This window comes from Melanaphis sacchari, unplaced genomic scaffold (genome assembly GCF_002803265.2).
Source record: "Melanaphis sacchari strain LSU unplaced genomic scaffold, SCAv2.0 Contig45_pilon_pilon, whole genome shotgun sequence".
NCBI lineage: Eukaryota > Metazoa > Arthropoda > Insecta > Hemiptera > Aphididae > Melanaphis > Melanaphis sacchari.
In genome coordinates this window covers 128,238-154,261 of record NW_020271303.1, presented here as the reverse complement: position 1 = coordinate 154,261, position 26,024 = coordinate 128,238, and the positions used below count along the sequence as shown (strand labels likewise).

The 26,024-nt window shown below is 27.6% G+C and overlaps 1 protein-coding gene across 2 annotated transcripts; it reads right to left on the bottom strand.

Annotated features, from left to right (window-relative positions):
* Positions 1–193: 193 nt before the first annotated feature.
* Positions 194–19,762, bottom strand: LOC112598209 (myophilin). 2 transcript variants are annotated; one of them, XM_025344606.1, is made up of 4 exons: positions 19,313–19,762; positions 5,048–5,250; positions 928–1,048; positions 194–535 (listed from the first exon to the last, which is right to left on the bottom strand). In XM_025344606.1, exons 1-4 carry the CDS (start codon positions 19,484–19,486, stop codon positions 353–355), a joined length of 681 nt encoding a protein of 226 aa, XP_025200391.1. In that variant the 5' UTR covers positions 19,487–19,762; the 3' UTR covers positions 194–352. The 2 variants fall into 2 exon arrangements, with proteins under 2 accessions (XP_025200391.1, XP_025200392.1); XM_025344607.1 differs by lacking the exon at positions 19,313–19,762 and adding an exon at positions 9,320–9,601.
* Between the last annotated feature and the right edge of the window lie 6,262 nt (positions 19,763–26,024).

The window sequence follows — 26,024 nt, the reverse complement described above, 5'->3', positions numbered from 1 at the left end:
TATATGAAGAATCTAATGGTTTTAAAAACGTATGGGACACACAATCAATAGATAATATTATAAAATAGAAGACGCAAGAGTTAAGTATATTATTATTCTTTGATTTATTTTAAAAATGAATAATGTTAGTATAGGTGCAGTATATAATAATATAATAATATAAAATCTGTGTATAAATATGAACTTTGAAAAAAAAAATACATAATATAATAATAATGTCGCATTCCCGCGTATAATAAAATTGAACGAAATAATTAAATAATCATAGTAACACGTCGTAGTAGTAGTAATGTAGAAGTAGTACGCAGATATAGTGTGCGTGTGCGCGTTTTACTTTGACGACTGTTGTCTATTACATATGCCTCGAGTTGCCGAACGATCCCAATCCCGACTGGGAAGCTCCTTTGTTGTATCCCATTTGTAGGTTGAGGTGGCCTTCGGATGCTCTCAACTGGTCTTCGGTAAATTCTCTCTTGTTAGCTTCAGCCATTTTAGGTCCCAATGCCGGGCCCGTGTACTCCGGATGCTTTTGGGTCTGCGTAAAAAATACATGAGTATTACCCATTATTATTATTATTATTATTTTACCTATTTTATCGGGGGAGGGGGCAATTTTACCTCGCTGACATTTTATTATGAGAGCAAAGATATGACTATGAATATTTTTTGATATTCACGTTATTATTATTATTATTATTGATAATGAGTTATAAATATTATATCGGTACACTTAAATGGTCAAAATTGTAATTATTATATAATCACAAACTGTACTCAAAAACTTTTCGTGGAGAGTTAAATATTATTCGAAACAAAGATCGTGTAGAATAATTAAAATGCTAGCATGATTGCAAATCAATATGGCTAAAATTTTGTTTCATGCCCAACTTTAGGCCCACGTTATAAACTATGCGTGTGTATACTTACAATGCGAGCGAGGGCGTATAGGCAGAGCGTCACTTGTGGTATATTCCTACGTTCGAACAAATCGGCCGTTTGGAAAATTTCCTCTTCCGGTACACCGTACTTTTTGATGGCCGCTTGAAACCTATAAAATTAATTTTAATTATAATATGATGCGCATAAACGTATAAGATAGAATAAGTTCAACGTCTTATATGTATAAAAATCAGATATAGTATTTGTCACATTTCCTATATATATGGAATATAGATTTCATACAATATACACCGAAGTACTCCCAAAAACATTCTGCTTCTTGAATAAAAAATTAAAATTTATGTAATTGCTGTTCATTAAAGTAAAAAATTTCAAAAATAATATAATTATCAAAAATTATGTTTTAGCAAACGACTAAAACATTAACCTTCAGAAGAGAATTTCACAGAAGATACTATTATTCGGAAAGTATGGATTAGGAATGAAAAATTTAAATAAAAATGTATACGTTTTTAAGGAATGGCGTATCAAGTAGGTATATCGTATACCGTTACATACTATTTTTATCGAATCACCGTGTACCTAGAGTATAAAATAACAATCCTCGTAAGAATAATTTTATTTGGCGATTTTATTCGTTTTAAAACGTCTTGCTTATTATATTAAAATAAGCACATCTTACATACGTAATACTCTTATTTTAAATCATTTACGATACTTAACAATAATTCACATAAATTATTTTTGTTTCTAGGAATACATTGCATATTTTATAAATATTATTTTTTTATCTTTTCTAATATCTTAGCAATTGAATATAACAACAACTATTTATATTTTATACTAATTACTCAACGTTTGTTGTTTACATAATTCGTAGAAACTTTATACTATGTACATGTTCATCAGTCATCGATGAATTCACAAGAATTTTAAAACTGACGTGATAATTTCGTTTTTGTATGAAAAAATAAATAAATAACTAAAGAGGACGCTACGCATGTCAAATTTTTGTTCAGTAGAATAAATTGTGTAAGTTTAATTTAAATATTAGAGTATAATTACCTGTTTTATCAAACTTAGATTAGAATATTATCTATTATCTTTTGTCAGATTTGTATGATACTTAATTTTTTTTGGTTGATTATAAGCGTTTTGAAACATTAATATTTTACACACTTATAACTCATTTAAAAATATTATCATTAATAGTAGATAAATTAAGTTACCCATCTACGTCGTTTATCACGAATTGTCCCATTTTTACAAAATTGGTAAGTGCCTCTACCACAAAGACTGATAAAAAATAGCAAAATGTCCCACCTTATTCAAAAAAATATTATAAACGTACTTCATTAACATTTACGCCTTAAAACGATCATTAACTATTGAAATTCTAATAAAATATAAATAAAAGATTTGAGTGTTAGATAATCAACTTTAAAAATAGTACCAACTACCAGATTGAAAGTGTCCTAATAAACTTGTGCTCAATGTGCTCTAATATATATATATAATTATAAATTTACTGCACATTACTTAAAATTCCACTCAAAGCTTAGCGCTCATTCCAATCCACTAATTAAAAGTATATTCTCGACCTTAATCATTCCTAGAAGATTAAAAAGGCAATGGCCAAGAGATAAATATAAAACTAATTTCTTATCACGTGGCACTGCTGAGAGCACGGTCTTAGAAGATAAGGTCGGGACTCTGCTTATTATTGTGTCCGCTTAGCGAGGACATTTTAGTACTTATTTAATCCGCTATTTTCGTAGTGTCTCTGTTCCAACTTTCTGAATTTTACTGTTTACCAACTTATTTATCATCGCTCATTGAGTATGCAGAGTGGCAAAAATGTGATTAATTTTTAAAAAAAAACCTGATTACTAAAACACCAATCAATAATTAACTATAAGCAAATTCACAGATAAATAAATATATTGATGATAATGATTTATTTTAATAATTAACCATATTATATATTTTATAATAATTTTACTATTTACACTTTACAGACTTACAGAATAAGTTTTAAGTCATATACTAAGTTATGTACTACCTATGTAGAATTAACTTTGCAATTCTTTGTCATGACTTATATTTACCGATTTACTATCCATGAGCTTAAACACAATAGAATTAGGTTTAAGCCTTAGTTTAGACCAGTGTTTCTCAACCTTTTTTAAGTTACCGCCTCCTTGAGTGTCAATAAATTTTTTAACGGCCCCTACAATGTGAGAATTCTATAATTAAGGGTATTTGGAAAATTTAAAAGAAAAAATTGAAATTATCTAATAATAACTCATGTTTTTATTTATTTTTTATATTTAATATATTTTTTATTTACAGTACTAGTATTATGTAAATTAATTTAAAAAAATAAATATTGATAAATAAATAAATAAAAATTAAATTAATTATTTAAAAAAATGTTAGTTCACCGCTCCCCTACCGCCCAAAACTAATTCATTGCCTCTCGGTGACACTTCACCACCCACTGGGGGGCGATATTGCCCCGTTGAGAACCACTGGTTTAGACAAGTTCATCTGTATAAAATTATATTTAAAACAAAACATTTTTAAATATCTTTAATACAATATGTGTAATAACCAATCAGTCAATGACATTTTTTTTTAATATTTACTATTTGTATATAGGTCAAACAATAAGAAAACAAGAAAGACATTTTGTAAATTTGATACTCACAGAAAATATAATATTTCCACTATGATCTCTTTTAATCACTTTTCGTTCTATATCATTCATAATTAAAATCATTTTCACAAATAACAAAATTATTTTTAAGTTTGATGCCAAGATTAGTTTTTCCACTGGGCTTTAAGTATATCATTTTTGGGACAATTAAAAACAGGTAATTTTAAATTGTTTTGCAACCAAAAAACAAAATAAATTGGGCATATTTAAGTTTAAAGAAACAATTCTTAAAATCAATCTAAAATTATAACAATATGATGTCATATTAACAACTGACAAATATGTTTGTGAAAACAAAATTATAAAATTTCTATTTCCATGTATGTATACTAATTACAAATGAAGATCTATTTATGGTTCTATATTCTTATACATATAGGGCTATTCACCAAACATGCTCACGCCTTTTTTTTTTCAATAATGCAGTTATTCAAAATTTTCAAATTAATATTCAATTTTTTTTTTTTTTGAATAACTGCATTATTAAAGAAAAAAGGCATGAGCATGCTTGATGAATCGCCCTGTTTTAATAAAACCATATTTTTAAATTCTTGAAATACACTACTTAAGGAGTGTTCTATGGAGATAGAAACTTCTATTTTTTAAATGAGAACACCCCTTCTTTTTAACTGTAAATTATACAGTATATAATTTTCTGAATTTTTTGTTGTTTTTTTTTTTTTGACGTCTAGTATCAACTCATACGGGAAGTTTTTTATTTCATTATTAAATCAAAAATTGGGGATGAACATAGTTGGTGAATCATTCTGTACATAATATTTCTGTTTTCTAATTTTAATTACAATAATAATTATTTATTGTGATATTAATTAATTTTTATTTGCCGCTAACATATTGAAATTTATACATAACCTTAATAAAGTTCAGATCTAGGCGCCTAACAAAATAATGGCAAAAAACTCAACTAAAATATACTCTCTAAGCGACCTAATTGATTAACGTTGTTAAATAGGGAAGTGTCCCGACCTTATCTAAGACCATGGCTGAGAGCTTTCCTACTCTATAATTAATGTTATTTTTATGTAACTTACTTATTATACCATGTTTGTATAAATTATTAATATACTATTTTAAGTAAAAAAAAAAAAAAGTAATAATAAGTTTATTAATTTAAAATTAGCAATAGAGCCCAAGTGATTACTAGTTCTTTTTCATGTAAAACTATCTAAAAAGCAATTTATGAACACTGTGGCATCTTCTAAAATCAATTTCATTTCACACGTCGTTACAAACAATCAATCAAATGTATGTAATATGATATAATATAACCATATAACCATGTATGTAGATGTTACTTACCTATATGTCAAGACTTTTTTTTTTTGAACATCTGTTCTAAGCTACTACTACCGCCATGCAGTTAATCATACAATTATTATACTGAGATATGTATATAAAACAACTTACCGCTGAATGTTTTCCATCAACTGGAAGTTTGAACCCTTAGTCTGTATTTTTTTCACCGATCCGGGAGCAATCTTGTTAATAAGATTGCAAAGCACGACACCGTCTTTCAGATAATCTTCGTACGAGACGTTGTTAGGAATCGCCTCGCCCAAAACATTACCAATCCATTCTAACATTTCTTTTTCTTGTTCCTTGTTCTTAATCTGCCAAAAAAAAATTATTTTTTAATGAGATTTCGGTATATAACATACCAAAGTAGGTACTCACATAAAAAATCGCATTTCAAAACAAATTATATTACACATACACGTTAAATATTTATTATGAAAATTTGTTTGATGAAACACAAAATTAATCGTTTTGACGAATAAAAATTAGATGGTTATTCCGTAAATCATTCAAATTATTTTTATTGACATTATAAAAAAATAACTTTATTTTACTGGGTACATGGAATAAACTAAATTTGGCTAAATAGAACCTGCATAGCCTTGAACTAATATTATATATATAAACTAGATACCTAATAGATAAAAGTATTTTTTTCCATAGTGTCCTCGATCGAAACGATTTAATGAGATTTTTTTTATTATTTGCGATTATATTTTTAGACCATGCGCGAGTATTATATTATACAACATATTATGAGCCCGTTAACAAAAACAGACTTTAGCTTTGCTTTTTTGGCAGTCGTTCAAAGGTTGATATATATAATAAATGTATATAAATGTTGGTTTCTATGAAAAACATAATAAAACGCATTATATAATAAACATAATAAATAATATGATATGTTGACATAATTAGCTACAAACATTGACCCCCTCTATTTATTCTTACCTGCAATTTACTAATTTTACACAAAATCAAGATATCATATATATTATATCTATTAATTCGGAATTTGAAGTAAACCAATAGGCAATAACACAGTATAAGTATACAATCCTAGTCGCCAAGGGTAAACGAACAGTTATTGAACCACAAGATAATTTTATACACGGCCCCCAATTTTTTTTTTTTATTTACGGTACTATAGTCTATAGTCAAAAAATAATCAAAATAACTCCAAAGTTAAATACAAAATATTTTCAGACATAATTAAATGTAACATAATGTTAAAATATTTTACAAAAAAATTAATACTTAAACATTTTTAATTCATAACAAAAAATTGCAATATTGAAAATTTGAGGTTTTTAGCTACAAAATATATGATCTGTATTAAAAGAAATTATTATAATATTATTCAAATAATCAATAAAAATACTGCAAATAGATCATTATCTTCAATTTAATCAAATAAAATTTAGATTTAAAACTTTTCAAATATTTAACGTTAATGTATTCGTAATATTATATCATTCTTAATAATAGTATAGGTATAAATATTGCCGTAATAAAAACTAACCCATGCAAATCGGTGAAAATTATTTATTTTTAATTATTTCGTTAGGAATTTTGCTGAATTCAAAATATTTATATTATAAACAATTCGTTATACGTAGAAAACGATAAAAAAAATTTCCCACAAAAATACTGAGTAACTACAATGCTCTAGAGGGTATATAGTATTATTACAAAACGCTCGTACGACGATAATTTAAGATGAGTGGTAATGGATGAATGGTAGCGAGACGGTGATAGTTCTCTGTGGCGCGCGACTAAGGAGGTGCGCCCGTCCGCCTTCAAGTCGCCACTACAATATCGTAAAAATCGTTGTAAAAGAGGCGAATGCGTACATATCTATAAAAAAAATATTATGTTGTTCGCAGTTATATATATATTATATACACGGTGTTTCATAGAAATATGATGATTTTACATTAAAAATACATTTGAAAGTGTCTGATCATTGGGATACACTCTGTATATATTGTAAACGTGAAAATACCAATTTATAGGTAGTAATTTTGTAAGGCGAACACAATGCACTGTTAAACCAGCAAAAAGTAATATCGTCGCGTTGTGTCATGTTTTTAAAGAAATGCGATTGCATCCGATGATTATTTTTTGATAGTAATAAGGTCAGCGCCACGGCACAAAATCACACCAAAATTATTACTCACTATACGTCATCATTTATTATATACTATCTCTAACTGATGAATTCGCACAGTCCTTAGAATGGCGCCATTAGTGGGGCGCCGAATGGTAGGTATAACTTAACTGATCCATTACACTGTTTTGACAAACATAATATTTTAAAATACACTAGATAATATTATAACAATGAAACTTTGCCCCACCTCTCGCCGATCATTTCTCAACTCTTGACAGTGTTGAATCGTCAAATATTAATGATATTTAATGGGTATTTATTTTTTATTTTTTTTTTGGGATGAATAAAAAGACCGATGCTCGCCCACAGCAATATTATATTGTACAGTCAAGTCTTATGAATGGTTGCAGTTGTCAAGTAAATAGTAGTGTGGTCTCGTTTCGCAGATATTTTTGACGTACATGAATAATTAGTTTACGCAAAATCGTGATGTAAAAGCGAAATGCTGCCACCCATACGTGATATTATGCCATAAAAAAAAATTGGCAAGTCCCCAAAGAATTACAGTGTACAGTATATATATACCATGCACATTAGATTTTTCGGCATTTAAACGGAGTTTTTTTTTATTATTATTCAAATGTGGCGATTCATTTTGATCTTTTGATGTTGGTGGATGCGACGTGACTGACTGTTGAGGAATACCTCGATTTTCCGTTAAATAATTATATTAGACAGATAGAACGATATTCTCAAACGTATTCGGTGTGGATTTTTATTGGTCTCGTGAGCCAGGGTGTTGACGTGTTTCGGAAGTCATTAAAACCGTGGCTCCAAACTAAAACTTTTGAAATATAATAGTTGTATTTTTAAACGTGACTTCGTCGCTTGTTTTACAGGGAGTGACTAAGTCTTTATTTTCACATAGCTAAACAAACAATATAACGAACGAGTATAGAAAAAATAACAATATTTTAATCAGTGCAGAGCAGAGGCCGCATATTTCTCTTTCTGTTGAATTCGTTGTATCATGGCATTTATCCGAACGTTTCTAATATAAAAATTTATTCGTTATTTAAATCAGAAGCTCCAAAAAAACTGAAGATCACGTTAAGTTTTGAAATATTAATATAATCATGTATTGTATATATTTATAAGAAAATATATTACGTGTATAAATACAAATATAATATGTTTTTCATTAAACTAAATAATAATATGTGTACATTGTACATTATTGATATCTAATTTAATTTTAACATTAATTATTAATTTTCAGCAACGATTACAAATGCACCAGTGATGTATTAACATGACACTATCAGACTAATTAAAAAAAAAAAAACTCTTTACTAAATTATTAGTCTCCAAAACATTTTCCATACCGTATAATGAACAATTTAGGAATCTCTGATTTAGTTATTATAAATCAATAGAGTAAGGTAATATTATTTTTGGACGCATGTAAACTCCACCACTGAAAAAAATTAGGTAAAATTGAGTTCATGTAAACTCCGCCAATCAAGAAAACCAAGTAGTAGCATAAAATTGATATCACATAATATCATATCGTTCACATTAAATATTTAAATCATAGTAAAAAACCATAATAAATAATCGTTATACCTAATAATCCAAAAATATATAGGTATGTCATGTTTTGTAAATATTCTAAGTCTTGTATTGCTCCATTAGTATAATATCATCGCAATAGATTTCAACGTATTTAATGTGAGAAGGCACGAGGCAATGTGAGCACCGAGCAGCTTAACAAAAAAAAAAAACTGACGAAGTTTACATTAGACCTTTTAATCTTAACCTGTATTCTGACGAAGTTTACAATCGCCCGTTGTTTTTAGGCCGATAGCTATTAGATATACATACGCTGAAGCACAAAAACTACCTTTCGTTTTCATCATAGTATTGTATAATATACGTTACATATAGTCATTACGAATTGTCCCAACTTCAAACACAGCAGTTAACCACTGTACATTAAATAACAATATGTAATTTTCAAAACGAACTTATACATATTTTAAACAATATAGATCATACAGTGGACTCTCTGTAACTCGTACCTCGTACACCGAATATAAAAAAAAACCTGTCGAACGCCTTAACACTTGATTAATTTTGTTATCACGAATTACCTCTCCCAACTCATCTCGAACTTACGAGTTATCGAGATCGACTGTAGTCAAACAATAATCTACACACGACGTACGGGTTCGGACTTCGGACACAGTTCAAGTTTTGTAAATTCTTACCGGCATTTTTTCCGCGTTCGTTTCGTCCGCCGCTGCTTATAATAATATTATTGTTATGAACTCTGCGATACTATTGTTGGTTTTCTAGCGCGCGACCACGTGTGTATGATGCTGTGCAGTTTGCCCGCGATATTAAGACGTCCGGCGATTGTTGTCTTCGCACACCTCACACTCACTTCTCTACAGCACGATGTATTACGGCAATAACATAAAATTGTGAGTGCGCTATGAAAATGGCAGACGGATCGGAAGCTGCGATGCGTATGCCACCGGTCCCACCAAGACTGGTCTTTATACGCAGAGCGTGTGCCCGTCCGCCGTTACCCATTTATTTTTAGAAGCTGTTTAATTGCCCGTCGAGATCACAGTGGAGATGACTTGTCGGCAGAGAACTCGCGCCGCGCCGCCAGTGATGTATAATAATAATTAATACCCATGTATATGAGGTTATCCATTTATAACCGGCCACTCACTCATTTTCCGAGTAAATATCAAGTTCACTATAACTTAAAAAAACTATTTGTTTAAATACTTGATTATTTTGTATACAAACAAACATATATAAATAAGCAGATACCATTTTTCTATCAAGTTAAATATAAAAAAAAAGTAGGAATTTTCTCTAAGAAACCTGCAATTAGTCTTCCTCCCCTTTTCTTAACCAAATCATATTTTTTTACATTTGATCAAATTCACTTATTGTGTTATACATAAATCCGATTAGTTCGTTAAAAAACGAAACAGCTTGTATTTCGTGTCGTTGGACGCATCGAGGTGCGATAGAAAGCATAATATTATTAGAATAGAAATCGTCAAAATTACGTAAGACACAACATTATGCTTAGAAGAGACAAATTAAAAATTAACGAATACAACTTTTTCAATTCACAGTTTTTAATTATATTTTCGAACTATATAATAAGATACATCCCATTTTGATTAAGACAGTTAATATAGTCTGTAATAATTGGATCACTTTGTAATTAGGTGAAAAACAAAGGTATTAATTATTATAATGATAATATTATGACGAGTAGGTATATTACAATATTATATGATAAAAAGAATTGAAAAAAACGAGTAACTGCATTTATTCAATTTTGTGCAAGTTCTATTTAACAAACACAGCCACTTATTTCAGTTTTCCTACATTTTACAAAAGTAGAAACAAAATTTTATTTGGCACAATTATGTCTGTATAGTACTATAGTGTATAGTACCTATGTTCTAAATTTTTTTCGTGAAGACGGAAATTGTAGCGTTTTAAAGATAATATTTTTTATCCATTAAGAAACACACATTTGAATAATAATTGTCACTCGGCTGTTTCAGCTGGTTTACTATCTATGGTTTATTTAACATACACAACATGAGATGTCCGTCTACATCAAAATAAACAGACTCACTCCCGCACAAAACACTCACCGTCATCTATAAAAAAAGTGCTATTCTCTTTTTTGCTCTCCCCCTCCGAGTTTGTATACCACAAAACGACTATTGAGCACATAAGTATAATAATATATATAAACGCAATAATAATATTACATGGTAGACATAATGTTATATTTAATAAACGATACAAGAAATGCAGTTGGCCAGCATTTTGGCACCCACTATACACTTGGATTCGGACGATTTTGATGGAATTGTATAATTATAGTAATAATGCGATATTCCATATGTACGTGTAACATAAATTTCACGTTAGGAACTGTAGCGGATGAATGAAATAATACTAGCCAACGAACACGGTCTACAATGAAAACAATTTCCTCCTAAAGCTCGTTGCCAAAAACGCCTTCAAGTATTCCGAGACGATGGCGTTTTTGATAAATTGCACCGATCATAGTTCGAATTAAGTGCGAGCGTACGCAGATGTATACACCGCAGCGACATATTGTTTACATAGTTTTTATTTATTGTATCTTTTCGATCAAAAGTATACATTTGTCACGATTTAATTTTTAACATGTCGTAGACGTGTTATTAAAAAACTTTACTACGTGACACCCGTCTTAAAAATAACACGATATAATATATTATAAATTATACTGAAGGACTCTTCTAGTTATCATTGTGTATTCTCTCCTCATTTGTTATTGCTGTTTAAAATGTCAATCCAATCACATAAACCAGAGTACCAGACGATTACTGGACAATATTTTTGATATTTTCTTTACAACACAATATTAGTACTTGAATGTCGAAATGATACGAACTCTATTTGTGTTTTTATAGGTAAATGTTTAATTACTGTTTATACAAAACATGAAATTTAATAGATAAATAAACTGAGTATTGGCGAGTGGCGACGAAATTTAATTTTATTAATTATTTGGTTACATCAACATTTTTAAAAATAAACTAACTTGAATGTCGTCGAACGTCGGTAAACACTCGGGTAATTCAATACCTAATTAGTAATTAATTTTAAAATCATTTTACGGTGTTTCTATATTAACAATTTCAATTATTTAAATTGTTTTATTCAATTCCAGAAATTTAAAAGAACAAAACAAAAACAGTGTCATTAAGACGATTTTACGGAATACAAATAGAAGGACTCAAATATGATATTATGATGACAATCGAATCAAATGGCAAATACTAACTATTTCAATATGTTAATTTGGCTTCTAAATCCAGAAAATACTAATCAAATGATTTGTGTTTTAAACAAAAATATATAATATGTATGGTGATAACTGATAACATATCTTCTCTTTTAATATACATACCATAATATAAATACGCTACATAAATGTATAATGTATATATTATTATGTTATTTTTAGGCAAAAAATTTGAAATAATTAACTCAAATAAAAAATATATAAATTTACAATAGTTATAATCCGACATTGTTCAACTGACTTTAAGTTGTATTCACGATAGGTGAAATGGATAGTCCTTCATAATGGATAGACATTAGACATTACGTCCGAAAAAAGATAATCTTAAAAATAGGATACAAGTCGAACGTATGTAAATGTAATATTTTCGTCTCTCTTAGTGTTTTATTTAGGAAAAAATAATGTCGTTAGCACAAGTGGGATAAATCTGGTAACGGATGGCAGTACGTTCCAGTTGGTTAAGAATAGATGCCGGATAATAACGTCATATGTCGTTGAATGATATATATGTTGAAAAATGAAGAGAAATTAATAAAATTTGTTAAATAAGGAAATTTTTAATCATGTTTGGTCATTTACACAATTTAAAATTTTTCCTATCAGTTTGAATAGCAGTAGACAAGCACAAGATGTTCTTGAGATTTTACTTAACTATAAATTTTAAGAACCACTATTCATATTATTTTTATAATTTATTAATAAATTTATTTATAAATTATTTATTATTTTATAATAATTATTCCTATCAAAGAAATCATGAAAATGTAAATATAAGAACTGGATATTTTTCTAAGAATGAAATATAGTTTCTAAAAATATTGTTTAGTAACGACTTAAAATAATGCTCAAAAGTTTAATAAGTTTTTAAAATTAAATAAATAATCTCACTGTCTAAAATCTAAGTGTATAATCATAGTATCATTATTCATAATAATCATAACTATCAATATATTATTTATGTACAATATACTAGATGATTCCTGTAAGGCGCTGCTGGTATCAAAAAAAAAAAAAAAATCTTAAAATGTCCAGATTCTTAACACAGTTAATTGGATTGTTTCAAATAAATATGAAATACAGGACAAAAATTATACTCGTATACAATTAGAACTATTACACTTCTGTAAATTACAACATCAATCACTATGTATATAAAAATCGTATAAAATCCACAAAAGCATCTCTTTAAAATACCGAATTATAAAAATACGCATCTTATCAAATACCTATAATATTACATGTCAATATGCACCAAACTTAAAAACTGAGAGTGCAATGAACTTGGCTGTGGATTCTTAATACACACTCTTACACACACAAATATTGCCTTTCATTAATATAGATAAATATAAATGTAGACAAAACAAAAAACAAATTTAAAGTTTTGTGTTATCTAATGTAATCACCATTTTCCTGTTTACAAACCCAATACTTGTTAATAAAATTAAGATAACTGCGAATGACATATGGTAGTGACTCGTGAGTGTCAATCGATGTTTTTTGAAAAAACAAACAAAATATAGGAACAGTGCCAAAGAACATTTTCACAATAATTATTAACTTGAATTATTGCAACTATAATAATATTATTATACACGATTTATTCACTGTGTTGTACACAGTACACATGATTCTCTAGAACAAAAATACGACTTTCCAAAATCGATATATTTCACAAGACTAGATTTAAAATAAGTTCGTGGAAAATCACACTCGATACTACAGCGACATTAATTGCGACTTACGAGTGACACTAATTAACCGAGTTAATAAATGTGTATACATTTATATACATAGGTAATAGACAATAACACTTTTATTCGAAATTCGATTTACATTACTGAAAAACACGCGATAAACAGCATTCGCATACAACGAATAAAATAACATAACTATTTATAAACTATACAGATAATACTAAACCTATTGATTCATTTAATTGGAAGTCCATTACGTAAAATTTACTTTATTGATAGTTGAAACACACAACGGAGAGTATGGGCCAAAACAATCGTTAAAAATAATTTGTTTTTACTTTTTCTCAAGATGTCAATTTCGTATTATCGTGTTACGGAGCAACGAGTCGCAACGGACAGGTATTCAAATATATTACTCTTAACTCTTGAATTTAACGTATTCCTCAAAATAAAATGGTCCCACTTTACTTAAATATTTCCATCCAGTATCTCGCATAAATTTTTAAATGTATAATAATATTAACCATCAAGCTATTGCTTGAAAATGGGTACGTATTTAATTATTAAAAAATACAATAGCAAACATAATTTTATTATATTTATTATTTTTTTATTAATTTTGGTAAATTAAAAATTACTATTAATTAACTATAATTAATATGGCTTTTAACGTTAAACGATACCTACACCGGTTTAAAAATAGTTTAAATTCATAAATATGGACAAAAAAAACTTATTGATGAAAACAATACAAATATGTCGAGATATCCAGCTATGTTTTAAATTTTTGAAATGATAAAATTTTAATCGTCAATTGGTGTTTAAGCGTAGCAGCAGGCAGGCAGGCGAGCTTTGGCAAACACCTCGGTTATAAAATGTAGTACTAATGGGATTTACATGTACACAAAGCGTTTGAGAATGGCCAACCCGTTTAAAAATAGTGTTCTTTGATTAAACCACGAAAATTAATTATATTTTGATACCTATACGTCCTAATGATATATTAATATTATATAAATATATATTCAATTGTCCCTAAAGGTCACGCTGTTTAGAAACTATCATTATTTTATCATTCGAACTCCTAATAGTTTTCAACAAAATATTTCTTTAACTATTTTGATAAATCGATACTGAATAATAATAATAATAATAACCTACACACGATTTGAAAGAAAAATCAAGACTATGCATTAAATATTATACACTATACTTAACATTGAATTAATCTTTTATGCATTAATAAATAATACAGCGAATATTTTCAAATACGAATTGTTTTCTTATTATTACACGGGTTGTTTTTTGTGCATACATGTCAAGTCCCAACATTGTACATACATAATGTCAGTTATATTATACGACTAAAATATACTTTCCACCACCTTTGATGTAAATATTTCAAAAATGTAAGATTACAGAAGAAAAATATATTTAGATAATATCTAAATATTAGATATTAATATTATACACTAGCTCCTACAGAATTCATAAGTTATAACGTTTTAAACAATTTAAAAACTGACCTCTTATTCAAAGATGTATTATTCTAAGTTAAATATAATAGTTAAATATTATAATGCATATTATACGACGCCTATTATAAATAATAATCATTTCTAAAATTTCTCATGTGTTTTTCCGGTTTGAAAAATAATTTATCGATAAAATTAAATTTTTTTTCTTGTAATTGCACATAATATTATAAAGACGCAAATAAAAATATTACTCATCAATCAAAATAATTTCCCAATATGTGGTCAACCTCCGTTATGCGTACTATTTAACTAAAAATATGAACATATTATGCGGGAGCTAAAGAAATTAGATTCACAGTAATACACAAAGCTTTAAAATCTATACTTATAAAAATAACTTTGTTATACATTACAGACGTGCAGTCTTTTAAATTAACGAATTAATCAATTCGTTAATGTAAAATTTTTACGCAGGTAAATTGGCGCAAACGGGCTTTCGGAAAAAACATACCTTTTTTATTTTGGCGCAAATGGGTAACCCCCAGCTCCAAAACACACTGTATTTCCATATATAGTTGAAAAAATGAACGCACCGCAGCTTCGCATTCTAAAAATATTTTTAACAACAAAAATCCGCATACTATAAAATTAATTAAGAATTAAGATATCGCTATATCGGTGTAAAACCATTTTTAAATTAACTATTATTTCTGCAAAGCCATACCTACCCATATCTTTATCTACGTGTATTCCGTTGTGACTCAAAATACTAACATTTTTCCTATTCTATAGACATTCTGGAACGTCTATTCAACAAAGGCAACCTTTTGGAGGTCCTGATCAGATGATTCAATTTACAAATTTAATGTTTGTTGTAGGGAGCATGGAAAAATATTAAAGGACGCTTTCATTCTATTAATTTAAAAGCTACAATTGTTTTTAAACAAGAATATGAAGTAGACAACAATTGCAATTATGGACTGAGAGAATTAAGGAACCGTGGGTAGTTGGATGATTATGTTATGTTTTGGGAAATAGTTAAATTGATGCAAGATTTTTTATACTCAAGAAAAGAGACAAAGGAACATTGCATGAAATAATTTAAAATGAGATATGAAATAATGTATACTATTTATGATTCATCAAACAATTATATTTATAAATTGGTTTATTTTTAAGGTATTACCGGATACCACAGTTAATTCTAATTTCTGGTTTGGATAAAAAGACATACATATTAAATATATCTGAAAAAGCTATAAAACACAGTGTTCGGAAACTGATGCTAATACACAAAGAAATGTGAGTCTTTAAAAGTTTCTTAGTCTTTAAACTAAAAATTGTTAAGGAAATATGTGGTACGAATGAAGACTTATTTAGAGGGATACTTGGCTGAGTATTAAATAAAACAGGTAAATTGTTGATTCTTCCTTAAGATAGATATGAAATTATGATTTTTGGATAATCCGTAATATCAATAATAGTTATACTTAAAGGTACTTGTTTTTTTCTTTATTTTATCCTATATTGCATGTAAAATCATAGTTTTAAGATATTTAAATTTATTGATAAATTAAATTTTTTTTTATTAATACTTTAAATATTAATAAGGTGGACCAAGTCTATTTTGGTAGACCGAATATTGAAAATAGGTAGTCTTTATTACTTAATTAATACATAGCTGACTTAATATTTAATTTAAAAAAAAATAAAATTAATTTACCTTAATAATTTAATATCACATAATATTAAAACAAATGTAGCAAAATTCTTTGACACTAAGTGTTTTTTCGTAGTAAAAAAAAAATATTTTACGTTTCTAGTATTATAGTATATACGGACATATTAACAAATACTCACTTAACGACCAAGTTAATCGTACAATAAGAGTAAAAATTGAAATTAATATTGAAATAACTAATTCGTTCAGTTTCTATGAGTTATTGAATTTGCTCTAAATAATTATTGAGATAAGAAATTTTAAGGCGCGCCCACATATTATGCAAACATTAAACCAGCACACGCACTTAATCATAATATATTATTATGATGTTTGCAAACATTACATACTACACACACGTTCGCCGTACACATAGTATTTGGCAGTTTTGCTATTACTATTATTCCATGAATGTAGAAATAAAGATTATAAACTCAAAGTAGATCAGTTTCGGTGTTTATGCAGATAGGTCGTGTTTTATTCAAAATCAATCATCGATATTGTGATGAAATAATTACTATTGCTGCGTATATTGTCATGAGTAGTATAATATTCAAAAACAAAAATCGAAAATTAAAAAAATAGTCTCCGGTTTTGGATCAGTGAAATTTTTAAAAATAGAGTTCGTTATAGTAGGATAGATTAAATGATTTAAGAATGAATAAAGCTATTCATTTTTCAAATTTCTGTCGAATGAACAACACTACAACAGTGGTTTTGAAATATCACTTAAATTAATTGGACTAAAGATTGCAAAGTGATTCGCACTTCAGAAAAGCTATGCACCTACAAAGTGACATCTGACCGATAAAATATCACCATCGAGCATACAATACATGAAAAACCCCGTCCAAGAGTGGTTATTAATGTACCGCTTTTATCGCTATCACGAAATACGCGTGTACGCTGTGTGAACCTACTATACGCTAATACGCAAATACGTCCAAATTATCTGTTTTTCGCGTAGTCGATGAATTTTCGTGTACTGTATTTCATGTTTGCATACTACGTGGACGCGCCTTTAGATTTATTATAAAAATAGGTAATTGTTCTAAAAGTAATCATTCTTAAATTAGGTATTGAAAATAAATAACAATTATAACTTAAACAAATACATTTTTCCGATTAATGTTTAGTACTTTAATAGGTACTTGTACTTGTCTCGATAAGGCGTGTTATCTAAACTGCCAATTTTCGAAATAAATTACTAAATAATTCAACTTGAAATATTAATCTTATACACAAACAGACTTAATTTTAACTGCTTAAATTTAAAGTAAACCTAAATGATGTAGTAATTTCTCCAATCATGACTTAACAGACATACACATTTAAAAAATAATTTGATAATAAAAATAGTATGTTTTTTATTTTTGTAACCAATTTATATTTTAGTTGTAAGATTATTTTATTATTTACATTTACTAATCCACAAAAATAAATGTCATTTAAAATGATACAGCATATTTAAATAACATTATTTTTACAATAACAATCATTGAGTCAGTTAGTCAACTAACTGTTAATACTGTTAACTGTTAACTAACAATTAGTACTTAATAATCGAAATGAATAACAATAATTATTACTAATAATATTTGATACACATTGCTTAAGGTTAGCGATTTAACAGAAGTACGTGATCATTACAATGCACTAAAATTCTATTTATCTTTCAAAATAAATTTTTATATTTTATAGTTGAAGTAAATTAATACAATGGATCTCAAATGTTTTTGTTGAAGTAGTCCATAAGTTGTTAAAAAATAAAAGGTGCCCCAAAAACCAAGAATATCAATTTTGAACAAAAAACAATGATAAATCATGATGATTATTATTCATAAGTCTTAACAATATAACTAATAACACCGAAATTGAAAAATTTATAAAATCATAAGAAAAATATGATTAAAATAGTAACAACGAAATGTTTAAACTTGATTTTATATTATTTTAAAATTAAAATTAAATAAACATCTCAGACTTAATTGCTTTTGGTCCGTTCTATTTACCAAGTAAATGTTATTAATATGTATGTAGTCATGTTCTTAAAAGAAAAACCAGTTTAAAAACGTTAGGTATTTTATTCCTTTTTTTTGCGTCAATAGTGAATAAATGCCTACTGAATGTTACACAAATAATTTTATATATCCTACTTAACAAGTAACAATAGCAATCAATAATCATGAACTACTCACTAAACTTATTTTAAGAGCTACTAGCAACTAGCAAGTATTTAATTGTATGGCACAATTATATAGCTATTATATTTGCCATCGTACAATATTCTTTTTAATTATTTCTTCAATACTTTCAAAAAAAAAAATTATCTATTGGAACCTATATGACCAATGCCCACAAATGACGAAGTGGTCACATTAAGTCATTAATTACACTATAAGTAATGACAATTAGTTGATTTTTTTAAAACGTAAAAGTAAAAAACAAATAAAAAAATCACTCACTCTTTGATTTAACCATTTTAACTTCTTTAATTTCCATCGACGAAATCGTTGCATCCTATCCAACCGTTCGATTTCTTTCGCTTCGATGTCCTTGCGCACCGCATACGATAGATGGGCTTTCTGGACCGGAGTCAGATGACTCAGCGCAAATAATTTTAAAAAGTTGATTTTCATCTTCAAATCGCCCAAAATTAAAAAATATAAAATAATAATATAAACTATTAAATCTGTAATTTACAACAAAAGTGTCTGCGATGGTGAGGTTTGCTTGTGAGTTCGACACCCCTTCACTCCAACACTATACTACTGCAATTTCAACGCACTAACCCAGTACACGCACAATCCGAACACGAAGAGACGAAAAAATATAATAATATTATTATCATCGTCAAAATTCCAGAATTTACGTGGTGTATTGGTTTGGTACTGTGTTAGTGCGGTGTAGTTGAAGTATTAGTTCGAAATTCCAAAATAACTGATTAGTGATTACCCGAATATCATTCGAGCGTACCGGTTCGGTCCATCGTCATTAACTGATGGAACAGGAATGGAAGGAGCGTTTTTTCCAAAATAAATTTATTTTTACATCGCCGCTGTTCGAGTTTACCTTAAGCGCGTGTTGCAATAACCAATCAGAACGCGACCGACGAGTGTTTAAAATAAAATTCTCAGATATAAAATTATTACCTAAATCACAATAATGACTGCTTTATACAATATTGAATATACATAGATCGTAAATTCGTGAAAATCGTGTTTATCGGTTCTACTTTCAACTTTGTGGTTATTTTGTCCGATGACATAGTGTTACTGTGTTGTAGGCGTTGTAGCATATCTACTCGTAGATATTTTAATATTATTATTAATCAACTACCGATTAAGTACAACGATAAGATTATCGATATCGGAATTGAAAAGTACCTATGAAAAAAAATAGTATCTACCCAACCACACCACACCAGGCACACTGACATGTAACAGTATTGTTTTAAAAGCTAAAATGTAAATGTAGGCAATAAATTATAGGAACCTACCATGTTATCTACCATGAATCATGATATATATATATTTTATAATTTTTATGTCCTGCTTACATTCACAGCAAATCGAAACCATCGCGCGCGAATAAGGGGATACTGGAACTCTGTCCTTCTTAAGCCAACATATTCGAATTTTACCAGATCCAATCAACGCCATTACATTATTAACTAATCTAGAAATAAACGTTAACGGTAAAATACTAAATACCTACATAATGCATATATTATGAAATCGTAACTATATTAATATGTAATATTTAAATTGTAGTTAATTATTAATTTTGAAAAAACTCGTTTTTACATTATAGTTTACCTATCGAAAAATTAATTTATATTATTTTTAAATTGTTTTGTAAATGTGTATAATTATTAAAACAAAGACTATACACTTAGATATTACAATTAAAAATGATGCTTCCGATCTAATATTCATTGATAAATCATTTTTGTGTAGTGATTGGAACGAATGCAATTCGACGTTATGACCTTCACGGGGCGAAAAACTAAGTATCAAATTTAATTTGCCGGATGATGCCGACGGATATTGTCTACGTCACCAACGCATCGTTTACGATCGACAAGGATTTATACCGTTGTACCGTATCGCACCTAAATAATAATAGTAATATGATATGCCTGAAAAAAAAATAACAGACGCGGCAGCAAAGTAAAATATGAAATATAACGATGACGAGAGTACCCATTATTTTTTCAGCATAATATGTAAATAATAACAGTGGCAATAAAATTAATAATTACGACCCGAAGAAACGAAAAAAAAAATTTTACGACACATCACTATCACTAAGTAATGCAAATATTTTTTTTGTTACTTAGTCTGTACCGAGTTCGGAGAACACAACTCGAGAGAGAATGTATTAAGTAGTGTACATTATTCTAGACATTTATGAATCGCTTTACTGCTGTTTCTATCTAATAATTTTACAGGAAATGCAAACACTAACACTGAAACATGCAAGGTATTACAATTTTACTCTTAAGAAAATAATGAATTGTTTTTAAAATATTGTAATATATCTCATTGTACTAGGTGTTATGCATAAATGCATAATATAATATCATTAGCAAACTGTTATTATTCCACTCAGAATTTAAAGACATTTATTATTTATACAGTTAGCCTTAGCCTTGTTAATATTAGGAAGATGTCAATGAGTATACTGCCTATTTATTTTAGTATTTTTATTATTAATTATTAATGTTTTTACACTTAATGATTATAAAGGAAATATCCCAAATTTTTTCTTAAAATTTCTACAAAACTATAAATAATGCCCTTTTAATAACAATAAAAAAAACCATACTAAGTTGTGGATTTTAACGACGATCACGTCTTGTTCTTCTGCAATAACTTTTGTAAACAATAATTATACAATTTACTGAACAAGGCATAATATTTAATGTTATATTTTAGGGGCCGCCGACTGGATGAAAGGAAATAATACTCTATCCTCCTTACGCCTTGTATCTATTTGAATGAACATTTTGTTTTACTCCTGTAATCTATTATCACCTGATGTATATTTATAAGGTACATAATTTATCATAATTTTATTACCATGTATCTAAATAAGTTTAACTATACAAATAAAAACAAAACTATTTTAATAGACAACAGATAAATAATTACAAATGTTGTAAATAGGTTTATGGGGATAGAAATATTTATACGTTTTAATGGATATTAGATAAATAGGTATATAGTCATACTTTATATATACAAAACAAATCTAATTCGGCACTAAGAGGCTAATGTATATTGCGTTTAACATCGTTATAACTTATAGAATATCAAATATTGTACATGAATACATGATAGACAAAATGAAAACACGAAAATTAAATATTTATTACTTCCATTGAGATTTAATATCTTTTAAATATCTGATTTTATAATTTATATAGTATTAACTATTATTATTCTACATCATAACGTATCACAATAGGTACACAGATTTCGAGCGAATTTTTTCTTTGTAAAACTGAGAATGCTAGTATAATTTATTTTATCGATTACATTTTCACATGCCAATATTTGCCTCATTAGCATTATATATGAGTAAATAATGATTGATCGATATCGAAATGTAGTTATGTGGAGATATTACACTTGTCCAATGATAGAAAGGTTTTTGTAATTTTAAACCGTTTATCTAAAATTTTATGTTTAAAATGTATTATTTTTTAATGCATTTGAAAGGTAATCGGAAAATCTGTGCGTTTGAATTTATTTTTGCGTTTAGTGCCAAAATTAATATTTGTTGTTCGATCGTTCAAGATAAAGAAATATTTAGAGTATTTGAGTATAAATTATAATTATTGTGGTCGGCGTAACCCTGATATTATCAATTTAACACAAATTATATTTGACATTTGTATCGATAACCTGCAATACTCGTCTAATCCCAAGAAATACCTTTTGGTGGATGGAATGAGTGATCAATATTTTTATTAATTGACAAAACTTGATAATTTTACTAGCTGCGTAAACTTTCTAATGTATGGTTTTTAATATTTTAAGCTATATACCATCATTTAAATTTTTTTCACACACACACATTCGACCGCAGTAGAGGTATTTTATTATTACCTATAAAATAAAATATAATTTAAATTATATTTAAAATATTAAACGACGTTCATCCAAAATATTATCTTATGGATATCGTGGTTTATTAGTCATTATTAGAGTCAGGATGTTGATGACCTAAATAACACACAAAAATGCCCCATAAAAACTTCAAAAAATGAACTTAAAAAATAATCTAAAAATCTAATTAAATAAGTGAAAAATATTTATTTATAAATAATTATTTTTATTAGAGATATGGGTGTGATAATGGGTTCAGAGTAATTTAAAATATGAATTATAATATTAATAAATAATAATAAGTATACATTTACACATTTTTTTTCATTATATGAAATTATTAAAAATAAATTAGAAAATAAAATATAAATAATTATATTAAAAATTTCTCATTAATATTCATATTGCATTGTTGCACTGTATATAATTAAAATGCATCTAATGTTTTCAATGTTTAACACTCTAACAAAAAATATTATTGGTACGTGATAAATTTAATCACAACAAAAATCCCACAATAATAATATTAAAATTATTTATTTGGACATTATACAAATTTTCTTTAAAATCTGAAATTTGAGAAAAATGCCCTCATAGTGTACAAAAACTACAAAAAATAACCTATAAAATGAAAAAATGACTTAAAATTTTTGAAAAATGATGTTAAAAAACAAAAAATGCATTTATAGCTAAAAATGCTTAAAAAAATGCAAAATAAAACTAGAATATTTTGAATCAAGGGAACATAAACTAATTTTTAGCTAAAATAGCATTGTATAGAATCAAAGGAAAAAAATTCAAAAGTCATCAACATCTTAACTCTAATCATTATCAGCAAAATGGCCAATGTTTATTGCTCTGGATACCAATTTTACTTCAGCGCCAATCGAAGAGGAAAGAACTCAAATTAAACGACTAGTCATCAAAAACCACGTTCATTTTATTGCATGTTTATCAAACAAGTATAATTGAGCAAGGTATGAAGGCGAAACGAATGAGAAACGATGTAGTACTATTTTAAGTAGGTTACCAGACAGACAACACCTTACAATTTACATCACTTTATATTATCAGTTATTACTTTATGAGTTAACACGTACAAATATGGCAATGAAAACAAAATTTCAAATCGAGATTGATAAATTATGATTTATGATTTTATACAAGATTGGTCGCAATAACAATTATTAATAAACTAAGATTGATTGTAATGTTTAAGGTATATACTCGTAGTCATACATTATTATGCTTATAAGTTATAATGCACCAACGCTGTTTTTGACCAACTACTTTTCTTTGTATAAAGGTTGATTTTATTTTACATTTTTACCCCATTATTGAACATTAAGCATTATATAAGTATTACGATTGGTAAAGCTTCAAAAGTTGTTGGATGATTTATAAAATAAAATACCAAACAGTTGACAATTTATTCAATTAGTTCACAACTAGATGTCCTCAGGCATTAGGTATGTTTTAACTTTATACCTTGAACGTTTGTTAAATCTATACTAAGATATGGCCAGTGATAGTATGGCATCATCCTTATTTGGCAAATAATACAATTATACTTAAGAGGACGCTACCCTCACAAGTGTTGTTTTCGCTTAAAAACATATAATGTAGTAAATTTGCGTTGGGTAGAACTAATTGTGTGTAGTTAGCTTTAATATAAATTATGAAAGTATAAGGTAAAAATATTATATTTTTTAGATAATTTTTTTTATTAAATATAAAGTAAGTACACTAATTTTTTTATTTTTATTTTAAATGAATATTTACAAACGTACACTAATTTATAATTATTTATGGCAATGCTGCAGTAATATTATGTGATTTTATTTGTTTCCAAAATTGTCTTCTAAAGTTCATTAATAAAAATAAATTATTTTTCCTTAGATTTGCATGAGTACCAAATAACTCGTTTTCATATTTTGATTCTTTTCTCACAATTTTTTTTTCTCCTATAGGTCTATAAACGAGAAATTTTTTTAAAATTATGTTACACATAACCCCATTATAATTAGAATATATCTTTAATATGTATCTCGAAGTTTCACGAAATTCGATAATATCATACAATGATTTAAATATTAAATACTTACACTGTTATAAGTCAAGTATAGACCTGTATGAAACTGACAATCTTTATCAAAAATTTGTTTTCCATTGTTTTAAAATGATTTTGTTACGATAATTGTTAACATAATATTTAAAAACATTTCGCAACCGTTGTAAATGTTCGTGTATAACTGATATCGTATGACTCGCTATCGATGTATTCGAAATGGTTATTTATAATAGTAATGTAAATTAATTCATTTTTTCGCGACGCGTAAATTTTTTTTTTTTTTTTTGGTTTGATGAAATCATCAGAATAATATGAAACTTCGGCAAAATATGCATATACATTAGTTTATCTGGTATAGATGATGTAGTATATAGTTGACAGTAGTTATTCTTGGAATTTTTTTTGCCCATAGCGTGACACTATGTGTGTATATATTTTCTACAGCACGTCAAAACCATTTACTTTCTACTCACCTCGTCGAACCATCCGAATATATGTGCAACACGACGTGACATTTTAAAATGACTAAAATAATTATAATATGTTATATTATAATTATTATAGTTATATGAAAATAATTACGTGATGGATTTACATTTGTGGAAAGGATAGGTTTATCGAACAATCCTTTAAAATAATAGGTATGATTTCGGGTTTTTTGATTGAATGATAAAACAAAATTCACTCACACTGAAGTTTATTTTACTTTTCAAAAACAAACTTTATAAATTAATAATAAATACAATATCATATACGATTTCTTTTTAAATTATTGCTTTTTTGCTTATTAATATTTTAATCGGAGTTCAAACACACAATAGAACTACGAGATAAATATCATAATAAATTTATTTAAATACAGATAATGATTAATATTGCTTTAGCACTGTCTATATAACTATACAATTTCAGAAATTATAATTAAGGTATACATTCGCGTTTAGTCTATATAAATAAAATGTCGGCGTCTGTAATAATGGTATATAGGTA

Excerpts from the sequence above, each read along its gene's own strand:
- LOC112598209 (XM_025344606.1), bottom strand. The coding sequence starts at position 19,486 with ATGAAAATCAACTTTTTAAAATTATTTGCGCTGAGTCATCTGACTCCG. Across the intron at positions 1,049-5,047 it reads TTGATGGAAAACATTCAGCG|GTTTCAAGCGGCCATCAAAA; the intron begins GTAAGTTGTTTT and ends TTAATTTTATAG. Across the intron at positions 536-927 it reads TATACGCCCTCGCTCGCATT|ACCCAAAAGCATCCGGAGTA; the intron begins GTAAGTATACAC and ends TTTTTTACGCAG.